The sequence below is a fragment of the Nicotiana sylvestris genome, chromosome 5 (assembly GCF_000393655.2).
Source record: "Nicotiana sylvestris chromosome 5, ASM39365v2, whole genome shotgun sequence".
NCBI classification, from domain to species: Eukaryota; Viridiplantae; Streptophyta; class Magnoliopsida; order Solanales; family Solanaceae; genus Nicotiana; species Nicotiana sylvestris.
Genome location: NC_091061.1, coordinates 31,883,531 through 31,896,106, shown reverse-complemented (window position 1 = coordinate 31,896,106; position 12,576 = coordinate 31,883,531). Strand labels below are relative to the sequence as shown.

Below are 12,576 nucleotides of genomic sequence, written 5' to 3'. Positions count from 1 at the left end.
TTATCTCAAAAGGAATATTTGAAGAGAGTACTTCAACGTTTTGGCATAGATGACAAGACTAAGCCAGTTAGTACTCCACTTGCTTCCCATTTTAAGCTAAGTACTACTATGTCGCCAATGGATGAAGTTGAACGAAAGTATATGTCAAAGGTACCATACGCAAATGTTGTTGGTAGCTTGATGTATGCAATGGTTTGCACAAGGCCTGACATTTCACAAGCTGTTGGAGTTATTAGCAGATATATGCACAATCCAGGGAAGGAGCATTGGCAAGCTGTGAAGTGGATTCTACGGTATATTCATAATACTGTAGATGTCGGGTTAGTTTTTGAGCAGGAAGACAATCAGTCTGTAGTTGGATATTGTGACTCAGATTTTGCGGGTGATCTGGACAAACGAAGATCAACTACTGGTTATGTGTTTACTTTTGCAAAGGCACCAGTTAGTTGGAAGTCTACTTTGCAGTCAACAGTTGCTTTGTCTACAACAGAGGCAGAGTACATGGCTATTACAGAGGCTGTGAAAGAGGCAATTTGGCTTCAAGGATTGCTAAAGGAGCTTGGTGTTGAACAAAAAGGTATCACAATTTTTTGTGATAGTCAAAGTGCTATTCAATTAGCGAAGAACCAAGTTTATCATGCAAGGACGAAGCACATTGATGTTCGATATCATTTTGTACGAGAAATCATAGAAGAAGGTGGAGTCACAGTGAAGAAAATTCATACTACGGAGAATCCTGCTGATATGCTGACAAAGGTGGTGACTACGATCAAGTTTCAACATTGTTTGGATTTGATCAACATTGTTGAACACTGAAGATTGAAGATGAAGACACAACCAAAATTTGTTATTGAGAGAGAATTGAAAATGTGGAATTTTGCCAAGGTGGAGATTTGTTGAAGTTTGGCAAAATGCCAAAGTCCCACATTGGTTGGGAGTTAAGTTTGGGGGGGATTTTTCCCCTATAAAAGAAGGCCTAATGTTTAGGATTGAAACACACCTCTCATTTGCCTTCTCATCTGTTTAAGGCATTTGTATCTTCTCTCTTTAGTATTATTTCACTTGTATTTTTGGAGTGGAATAAAATATTGGTTGTGTCCGAGGAGTAGGCAAAATTAGCCGAACCTCGTAAATTCTGGTGTTCCCTTTATTGTTGCTTTGTTGTCTTATTTATTATTTGGTGGCTGTCATAAATTTTGGTATAGTAGTTGTGACTTATTCACACTCTATACATTTGGCTTCCGCAACAACCTGGAACTGGAAAGATGGTGAAAAACAAAAAAATCTAGAGTGTCTAGATGAAGATGTTGATGATGTACCTGTCCGAGGCACACAACCACTTTCTGATATATGTCAAAGGTGTAATGTTGCTATTTTAGAACCTGCAGGATTTCCAGAAGCTACCAAAGATGAGAAATGGAGGACTGCAATGTAGGAGGAGCTGAAAATGATAGAAAAGAACAACACATGGGAGCTGGCTGATAGACCATCACATAAGAAATTTATTGGAGTCAAGTGGGTTTATAGAACCAAGCTCAACCCTGATGGTTCCGTAAATAAATACAAGGCCAAACTAGTTGTGAAAGGGTATGCACAAATGTATGGAGTGGATTTTTCAGAAACTTTCACTCCTGTTGCTCGCTTGGATACAATGAGAATGCTACTAGCTTTATCAGCTCAACATTGATGGAAGATCCACCAACTTGATGTGAAATCTGCTTTCCTCAATGGTCACCTTGAATAACAAATCTTTGTAGAACAACCTGAAGGTTTTTCTGTGAAAGGTAAGTCAAGGTATATCTATTAAAGAAGGCGTTATATGGGTTGAAGCAAGCTCCTAGAGCTTGGTATAGTAGAATTGATGCTCATCTTCTCAATTTAGGCTTTCAGAAAAGTTTGAGTGAGTCCACACTGTATATCCCGAAGGAAGAAACATATTTAACTATTATCTCTCCATATGTTGATGATTTATTAGTTACAGGTATCAGTTTAGACTTAATCAGGCAGTTTAACACTGAAATGAAGGAGGTCTTTGAGATGACAAACCTTAGTGAGCTGTTCTACTTCCTTGGGATGGAAGTTCAGTAAAATCAAAATGAGATTTTTATATGCCAGCTGAAATACTGAAAAAGTTCAAAATGGAGGATTGCAAGCCTATGACAACTCCTATGAATCAAAAGAAGAAGTTTTGCAAAGAAGATGGAGCTGAAAAGATTGATATAGGACTTTATAGGAGCTTGATAGGTTGCCTGATGTACTTGACTGCAACAAGGCCAGATACTGTTCATTCTGTGAGTTTACTTTCGAGGTATATGCACTGTGCTAGTGAAATTCATTTTCAAGCAGCTAAACATATTATTAGATATGTCAAAGGTACTGTTAATTTTGGCATCATGTTCAAAAGAGCCTTAGACTTTCAGTTTCATGGATATTTTGATACCGATTGGGCGGGCTGCTTAGATGATATGAGAAGCACTTCAGGTTATTGTTTCAGTTTTGGTTCCGGTGCATTCTCTTGGTGTTCAAAGAAGCAAGATGTAGTTGCTCAATCTACAGCTGAAGCAGAGTATATTGCAGCTGCATCAGCTATGAATCAAGCTCTTTGGGTTAGGAAACTGCTGACAGATTTGTACATGGAGCAAAAGAAAAGCACTGGAATCTTTGTTGATAATCAAGCTGCAATTTCTATTGCAGATAATCTTGTGTTCCATGGGAAGACAAAACATTTCAAGATCAAGCTTTATTTCTTAAGAGATTGCATAAGAATGGAGAGGTAGCATTATATTGCAAAAACGAATTTCAGATTGCTGATATTTTAACTAAGGCTCTACCTAGATCCATATTTGAATTTCTTAGAGAAAACTTGGTGTTGCTGCTTTTGAGTCAAGGAGGAGTGTTGAAATTACTGCCTCAACAGCTGAAAATTTTGCATAACTGTTGAAGTTCAAAATCTGCTCAAAGTAAGGAAGTTGTTGAGATAAATAAGCCTTGTAACTGTTAGTAGAATCTTATCTTTCTGTTGTTATTTGTTAGGATATAGCTGTTAGGGATAATCTGCTGCTGATTTTTCTGCTTTTCTTTAGAGCTTTTCAGTTATAAATTCTTGTATAAATATGGCTTTGATTATTGAATAAAATTAATGACCAGAATATTCATATCTCCTTTATTCCTTTGCTTATATCTTGCTTTATATTCCAACAGATGCAAACAAATTCAGACATAAGTTTTTGAGTTCATAAATCCCATTTGAAGGTTGCTGCAAACAGTAGCTGCTGAGGGTTCTGTTCAATTCACTATTTAATCTAAGATTGACCATCTTAGATAAAAATAGGGGAAATATATTAGTGATATTATGTCAAGGGTGCGTAGTGCTAGCATTTTTTTTGGGGGGGGGGGTTGATTTTTGTATTATTTGGGTAACTTTATGGGATTAAAGAAATTGAATCGAACATTATATTTCTTCCATTTCTGTTACTTTACGACTTTACTTTATTATCAAATTTTCTAATTCCTCATACTTACGACTCCTATGGTTTTCATGCATGGCAATAAATATGTGATGAATGGGAAATTCATATATATTTCTCCTTTAAGCATTTCCCAAGGCATTGGTAGTTATAATAATGGTCCAAAAGGGCATAATTAATGAAAGGCGATTTTAAGAAAATATGAGGTTTTGTTTTTCTGCATAAGTAGTAGGAGGAAATCATGGCTGTCTTTATAGATCTAAAATACTAAAGAAATAACTCAAACTTGGGCATCTTTGTTGGTTTTAGTTTTCTTTCCGGAACGTGTTTGAATTTGGTTTTGAATATTCATTTCTGAATTGGTTTGAGAAAAATGAAAAGGAAAAAAAACTAGTTTTGGATTTTTTTAGGCTGAAGTCAGTTATAAAGTTGGTTTCCGAGACCAAGTTGGTTAAAGAAAAACCAAGAACTAAAGCCAAATATGTTTTGCTTTAGCTTTAGCCCTATAAATACCAATTCCTCATCATTCACTCCTTTGGAGCTTTTTCTTCAAATCTTCTCCTCCGAAAAACTTTCTCATGGCTTCATCTTCAACAACACCCGCAACAGAGAATAAGGTTTTAATCTTGAAGAGTAGCGATGGCAACGAGTTCCAACTAGAAGAATCCATCGCCATCAGGTCTGTAATCAGAGGTGGCTCAAGAACATGTGGGGCCTAAAGCCAAAATTTAGTATGCGGCCTAAATATTTAAAAACAAGTTATAAGATTGGTTTTATTTAAAGTCTATTCTTCTTACTTTTTAAGATACAAAATTGTTAATAATCATTTTAAAATTGATTATTCCTTTTCAATTGATAATATAGCCAATTCATCATTTAATCTTTCTTGAAAAATTGTTGATCTTAAATAAGATTTTATAGAACTATTGGAAGCTTAAAAGTATTATTGAGCACTTGAACTAATGAAATCTTGGAGAAAGAAGGTAAGTAAGAATATCAAAGAGAAAGACAGAAAATATGTAGGATTTTTGAAATATGAAGAGATTGGGAATAAGAAAGATTGACTTGGAGAATATAAGAAAGAGAGTAAGATTTTACACATTATCTAATGAAGGAGTAAAAATTGAAAACTTGAAACGTTAGGAAAACTATTCATCTGCCATTTTTAAGTAAGTTAAGTTATTACTTTATTTATATATCTAACAAGTTTTCTTTCTTTTTATATTAATAATTAAACTTTTATATTAAAAGTAGTAAATATTATTTTTTTAAATAGTTTAAACCTATTATTTTTAAAAAATGGGCCCAGCCTAAGGCACAAGCCTTATCTTCCATAACATTGGAGTCGGCTGTGTCTGTAACATTCAAGAACATGGTAGAACATCATGATGCATCCAACATCATACCACTACCAAACGTTGACACTGAAACCCTAGTCAAGATTATCGAGTACCTCAAGAAGCATGCAGAAATCTCGGGTTCAGATGAAGAAGAAATTAAGAAAACAAAAAGCAAGGACTTTGATAAGGAATTCGTTAGCGTTAAGATGCAAAGACTTGTCAACATCATATTTGCTGCGAATTTCCTTCACATTAAGGCTTTGCTCGGTCATTGTGGTCAGGCTGTTGCTGACAAGATATAAAGAACAAGTCGCACATGGCTGTTCGAAAATTTTTCAATATTGAATGTGATTACACTTAGGAGGAAGAAGATGTCGTTCGAAAAGAAAATGAATGGGAATTTGATGGAGAAGAGTTCCATGAATCCCTTGACTAGACTTAATTATGTCTTCGTTTATGTAATCTTTAGGGTTTTTGGTTTATGTTTTAGCATATTAGACTTTTCCTTTTATTTTTCTATATTTTGGGTTTTATTCCCCTACTATATATATATATAGGATTCATTAGAAAACTTATTACCTACATTTAATACTTTGTTCAGAGGCGGAGCCAGGATTTGAACCTTATGGGTTCAGAATTCTAATTCTTTTAAGTTAGTGGGTTCTAAATTAATAATTGATGTATATTTCATAAAATTTTAAGACAAATATAGAATTTGAACCAAAGCTACTGAATTCGACCGAACCTGCGTTAGTTATGAATTTTTGTTTATTGTGTTTCAAAATCAAAAAAGTCAAGGACAAGTCAATTATGTACAAACATAGCTTATAACAGTGATTGATGAAAATCTATCAGGTTTGCCATGGGTCCGAAGTATAAGGTGATGCGACCATTTCACGATTCAAACAACCAGTACACTTTTCGGCTCTAATGGATAGGGCTTCTATTTTCTTGCGAAGCCGGTTGTTCGCCTTTAGTTCGAAGTTGAATCACGTGCCGTTTTCTACTCACTTAAAAAAAGTATGACCACCTCAATTTTTTTTTTTTTTGTTCACAACATATACACAATATTATTAAAATAATAACTGACAAATAAAGTTGGGTGTTTTTTTTATTGCCAGCCGTGCATAGTGTCAGTAAAACTATGCTCGAAACCATAAAATTTCTGCATACTAATAAACAAAAAAGAGATAGAAATGCTGATGAATAAAAAAAAAGAAAAAGTTTCTAGCCCAAAAGAAAACTGAGTTTCCTGAAGGTATTTAATCACCTCACTATTGCCCAAGGTTGTTGGATTAATTCCTCACATGATAGAACAAAACAATTATTCTGCAATAGCAGCATTACAAATCACAGAACTTCAGCGAACGCAATCAACAGAGAAAATCACACTTGCTTCCAGCCCCATATTATTGTCGCTTGATCATCGCAAGGTATGCATATCTGTGCCAATATTGTGGGTTAAAATGGAATATCTTCAAGAAATTTTGAAGCCATTCAGCTTCTTCAACGGCCTTGTTTAAGTACTATAACTTTAGCCTCTATTACATAGTGTTTAGACGATTTCCAAAATACCGCTTGTCAAGACCCAAAATTCAACTAGTCATGATGGCACCTTCCCCAACCCGCTAGGTAAGCCAATTAACAATAAAACAAAATATAATAATACTGATGTGAGTCAAAGATGAGACAACTGAATTTTAATACAAAATATTTTCCAAGGACTGGTAGTACAAATCTTGAACGTCTAAGAACGTCTAAGATTTAGATGGTGGAAGATTTAGATGGTTTAACATACAATACTATAGGGTGCAACACTGTCATAACTTACTACTGCGAAGGGTAACATCACCGTAATGTAATACTGCTGGGTAGAACACTATCGTAACTTAATACTACTAGACGTAACATCATCGTATATTACTGCAGAGGTAACATTGTCGTAATGTAATACTACGAGACGTAATATTGATGTAATATTGCGGGGTGTAACAAATAGATTGTTTATCTCCCCACGAGTTCATACATATCAAAAGTATCAAAATCTGACCAAAAATGGTCCCTCAAATCCTCAAGTCTAGGTCTCCAATACCAAGCCCTAGTTTTCCCAAATTTTAACCCTTAAATTTCATTAATTACAGCTCTAATCCATGAAATAATACCATAGAAACGAGTTTTAGGTCCAAAATCCTTACCTCAATGAAACCCTCTTGAAATCCTTCTTCAAATCGCCCAAAAAGCTCCACAAGCCGACTTAGAAAAGGTGGAATAGCTCAAAAACCGCGAAGGAAATAATTTATACCTTCTGGCCTAGGGATTTCGCATCTGTGGCCAAAATCCCGCTCCCGCGGTACTGCTTTTGCGGTCAATGGACCGCTTCAGCGGTTTTCACTTAGGCGGCCAAAATCGCATCTGTGATGCATTGCCCGCACCTGCACCATCACAGGTGCGACTCCCCAACCGCTTCTGCATTCGTTGCCTTCCTAGGCTCTTCCGCTTTTGTGACTGGTTTTCCCGTATCTGCGGTGTCGCACCTGCGGTCCCCAATCCGCAAGTGCGGAAACAATAGAAACAACAAAAATCTGCAGTTTCACCGGTCACACCTTCTTTTTACTACACCCCATAAAGGGTATAAATACAAGGGAGTTTTTCCAATTAAAGGACAATCAAAACGAGATTTATTTATTTAAAGATTCAGAGTAGCCACTTGGGAGATTTATGGTGTCCCAAGTCACCGATTTAATCCCGAATCGAGGAAAAGTTTGACTCTGTAATACAGTCCGCGAATACAAAAATCTGGGTAAGGAATTCTGTTATCCCGGGAGAAGGTGTTAGGCATTCCCGAGTTCCGTGGTTCTAGCACGGTCGCTTTGATCATACTTGGCTTATTAAAATTGTACTATTACTGATTTTAAAACCTATGTGCATTTACCTTTCAACGCTTTTTAATCAAGAAAATTATCTTGAAACTGGTTACACGCACATATACCCATTTGTTTGGCGCGTCAAAAATCATGTCACGCGAACGTGTCCACAATTAATAATGCTTTATTAATGTTAAGAAAATTGGGCCGAAGTTGCGCATACTCCAATTTTTGCTTTTAGAATCGTAATTATGTCACGCGAACATGTACGCAATCACGATAGTATTTTATTAAGATTAAGATTGTTTCGCTCAATATTGTGCGAACTCATACGTTGGTCTTAATTCTAGAACCCGTAATCATGCCACACGCAACAGAAAAAGTTATTAAAAAGGTTTTACGCCTTTCAAGTTCTTTCTCAACCGATTCATTCTTAGAGTTTAGCCCAATAGACCTCTCTTTATTTCAATATATACCAGATTAGCTCACAAAACAAACCAAATAATCATTCCAACAGGCACATCTTGAGATATTGAATTTAGAAGCTCTTTGTGATCAAATCACTTCGAAACTGCCTAGGAGGAATTAACAGCATATTGAGATTTGAGACCAAGAGAAGTCCGTATCGTTAAGCGCACGAAATCATTAGCCTGATTACTAAAGCTCAAGGTTTGTTTGCATCAATATGTAGTACTTTAGATATGAGCAAGAATCAAAAATATATTTTCTTCCTACTAATTAGCAACCATCAAATTAAAGGGTCATAATTATTCGCCCAATTGGTATGATAATCCCTTTTAAAGAAACTAACATAATTAACTTGTAATATTGGGGAACTGGGCCAATCTTAAAACGAAATTGTACCAACCCCAACTAACAGTGAAGAACCCTGTTTTGAAGCAAACAAAAGAAAACTCATGCAACAGGGCCTATCACTTTCATTTCTTATTAATTTTAAAATTCTGGGCCCAAATTGAGCCCAAGCAGAAGGCCCAAATTGAGCCCAAGCAGAAGGCCCAAATTCTTTAAAGCCTCAGAACCAACACCAATTAGACTCGACATCGAGTCTGTATCGTGATCCAATGATGGCTGAGCAGCAAAAGTTCAGATTGAACCTAAATAGCTAGTCACAACATACAAACAACTCCAAGATTTTGAAATAGAAAACAATTAAGGATCCAATTCTTGAGAAACTATACAACATTTGATTCTAAATTTTCAAGGCCCTAAATTAACTTGAAATACTGATATTTAAACCTTAATTAAACCTCACGTTGACAAAACTTGTAGGATTTAAAACAACCATATCTGCTCAATTGACATGTAAGCAGTGAATCACTTTCAACATAACTAAACTAACTTGAATTTCCCCTAACACTGATAGTCACCAAACCAGTACATTAGAATCTAGTTCTCTCATGAATTCCAGAAAATCATACTAAAGCTTTCAATATAATCCTTAGACATTTCAAACTCATTCAGGAGCAAATGTAAACACAGAACATGCTTGCAAAATACTTCGAACCATACTAATCTCAAATAAGAATCATACGTACATGTCCAATTACCTATACATACAACTATTGAACATACACAACAGAATCATACATACATGTCCAATTACCCATACATATAACTACTGAACATACACAACATTAAATGTGCAAATGATAGCTTAGATAACATCTAAAACTACATATCTATTACAGAATATTAAAGCAGTATGAGAAACAGGGGAAACTAAGTTCAAATGCAGCATGTATCCAATTAGTATTCCACCTGATTTACATGTTCAACAATCAATCATTATTCAGGGGCTAAGAAGGTACCTGAGATTGAAGGGACAAAGAAATAAAGAAGGATCAGCAATTTTTAAACATCAGAAATCGACAGCAACAACAACACAACCCAAATTCAGCAAATGAAACCAGAAAATTGATTTACAATCCAATGGAACAGTAGTCTTTAACACAATTTGATCAAAACCTTCCAAAAACTAGTATCAAACCAACTCAAATCCCATCACTGAACATTATTGTTTCCAGAGCTTAAAAGAATCAGGAATTATTGAGGCTCAATGATACAATAGAGAGTTTTCAGCTGATTTATTGGATTCTTATTTCTAAAAAAATCTGTATTTTTCAATACTTTCAGAATATCAGAATGTTCTTCTCCTCTCTGTCAGAATGTTCTTCTCCTCTCTGTCATAATGTTCTGCCTCCCTCCCCTTTGTTCTCTGATCTTCAACCTTTAAATCGGCATTCTATTAGTGCCATTCCCGTTATCAATTCTGCTTTTCATTTCTTAACTATCCACTAACTTAGTGCTTTTAATTAATTCAGTAATGCAATTTCTACCCTACCACTATTGAGAAGCTTTCTAAGTTAGGTAAACAATCTCCTTTATTAAATAATTCCCAGACTACCCCTTAAGTTCCTAATTATTCAATTAGAATCTCTGAAAGTTCTAAACATTTACAGAATTGCTAGGCAACCAGAACCAAAGGGCATCAGTTTCTGAAACCTAAATAGGTTTAGTATTGAAACAGAGTCAACAATAACCCTTCATATGAATAATCTGAACTGACATTAGCAAGAAAAGAACAATGAAGAGCCTATTTGAGATTCGACCTTTGACACATTTAACATAATTGTTTTAACAAGGAATCAAAACATCACGAGGATACTAATATGCTGCCTATTAGAATAATATAAACATAAATTGAAAATTGGAAACCTGCTAATTCAATGACAAACTCATGAGCTTAAACAACTAAAATAGAAGTCGGATACAAACCTAAAACTAGACAGAACAGATAAACCAAAATTAGGGCACAATCCTTTTTTTAGGAATTAAAATAAAAGCTAAAGATGGACATAAATGAATGAACAAACAAATTAACCTAATAGGAAGATACTATTGTAATTTCAATCCAAAGTCAGACAACTAAGATATACAAAGTAGAAAAGAAGAAGAGATAGAGATGAAACAAACACTAAACGAACAGAAATAATGAAGGGAACTTATCGGCTAAACTTGAAATTACACTCGATACTTTGATTCATCCGAAACTGATCCCAATCATTTATTCTTTGTCAAGAACAAATGAGCAGCATCGGTTTTGTAGTGAATCAATCCTTCTAATGACGAAGATTAGAGGTATGGATCGATGCATGTTATTAGGTTCATGGGAAACCGATTTTAAACTTTTAGGCCTCGATCTTAGATTTGAGATTCGAGAGGTTCTGGCAAGATTCGAGGGAAACAGATCGGGGATTTGGAAAGAGGGGGTTGTGGTGGTTCTGGGGTGTGATTTTGGAGGTGAACGGAGCCGGCGTCGCCACCGGAAGGCGGTAGGGAATGGTGGCGGCTGGTCTCTAGGGTTTGGGTGAGGAAGATGAGCGATGAGATGTGGGGGGTTATGAGGGGGCGGGGTCTATTTTATATACTAGGGGAGACGTTAAATCCAGGCCGTTCAATCAAACGAGATCAACGGCTTGGATTATTTGATTAATTTGAACGATGTCGTTTATTAGGATTAGAGGCTGGATTGGGTTTAGGGGGAAACCGTTCAGGGTCGGGTTAAACGGGTAATGGGTTAAGTCCTGGCCGTTGGATGTGGGGAATGGACGGTTGAGATTGGTTGACACTGAAACAACGTCGTTTGAGTCGTCTTTGAGGTCTGAATTGAATGGACCGGGTGTGGCATAGGTTTTGGGCTGGTTTTGGTTGGGTATTAGGTAAAACGACTTGCGCGTGGAATCTTTTAATTAAATGTAGCCCCAAATGCATTTCTTATTCTTTTTTTTCATTTTCTAATTTTTTTAAATATTTTTAAACTAAAATTAAAATACAAACCTAAATTAATCCCTGATTAAATTATCCTATTAAAATAACTAGACTTCAAATTATAATTACCACGATTAAATTAAGTATCAATTAAAGGAAAAATTACTAAAATTCTAGACTAGAATTAAAAGAAAAATAAACTATTTTTTTACATTTTTTGTAAAGCAATAATTTACTTAATTAATCTAAAAATACAAAACTAAAATCTAAATGCAGATGCTATATTTTTGTATTTTCAATGCATTAATTAAATATGCACAAAATATGCAAACACTTAAGCAAATTGCACAGTAATTCCTTTTAGCAAATAATTAGATAAAAATTTAATTTTGGGAATTCTTTTTGGAGTAATTCTTGTGAGGCAAAAATCACGTGCTCACATCACCAAACTCCCAATCTCTCTGTCAACCATCCGAAATCACTCCGAGGTCCCCGGGACGTCAACCAAAAATACAAACATAACCCATAACCTTATTCAAACTCATTCCAACCTTTGGAATGCTCAAAATAATATCAAACACTGAATTCGCATCGGATTCAAGCCTAAGAATTCTAAAATCTTCTAAATTATGCTTTTGATAAAAAACTCAACAAAACCACGTCCGAATGGCCTAAAATTTTGCACACACATCCCAAATTACACATCGGAACTACTAAAACTCTCAGAAATCCATTCTGACCCCTATATCAAAATCTCACCTATCAACCGGAAAGCGCCAAAAATCCAATTTCACCAATTCAAGCCTAAATCTACTTCGGACCTCCAAAACACATTCCGATCACGCTCCTAAGTCCCAAATCATCCGCTGAAGCTATCCGAACCATCAAAACTCACATCCAAGCCCTTTAACACATAAGTCAATATCCGGTTGACTTTTCCAACTTAAGCTTTCTCAAAAGAGACTAGGTGTCTCAAACCTTCTCAAAACCTTTCCGAACCCGAGCCAACCAACCCAATCATACCTAGAACCAATAAACAAAGCAATAAGAAGCAGAAATGGGGGAAACAGAGCAGTAACTCATGAGACGACTGGCTGGGTCATCACAGAAACAAAG

At 35.6% G+C, this 12,576-nt stretch overlaps 1 protein-coding gene and 1 pseudogene across 1 annotated transcript; both read left to right on the top strand.

The window, feature by feature from the left end:
* The first annotated feature begins 2,138 nt into the window (after positions 1-2,138).
* On the top strand, positions 2,139-2,777 carry LOC138868462 (secreted RxLR effector protein 161-like). The gene has a single exon (XM_070146016.1). The coding sequence runs from the start codon at positions 2,139-2,141 to the stop codon at positions 2,775-2,777; it is 639 nt and encodes a 212-aa protein (XP_070002117.1).
* Positions 2,778-4,045: 1,268 nt separating this feature from the next.
* Positions 4,046-5,243, top strand: LOC104238279 (SKP1-like protein 11; annotated as a pseudogene).
* Positions 5,244-12,576: the final 7,333 nt, after the last annotated feature.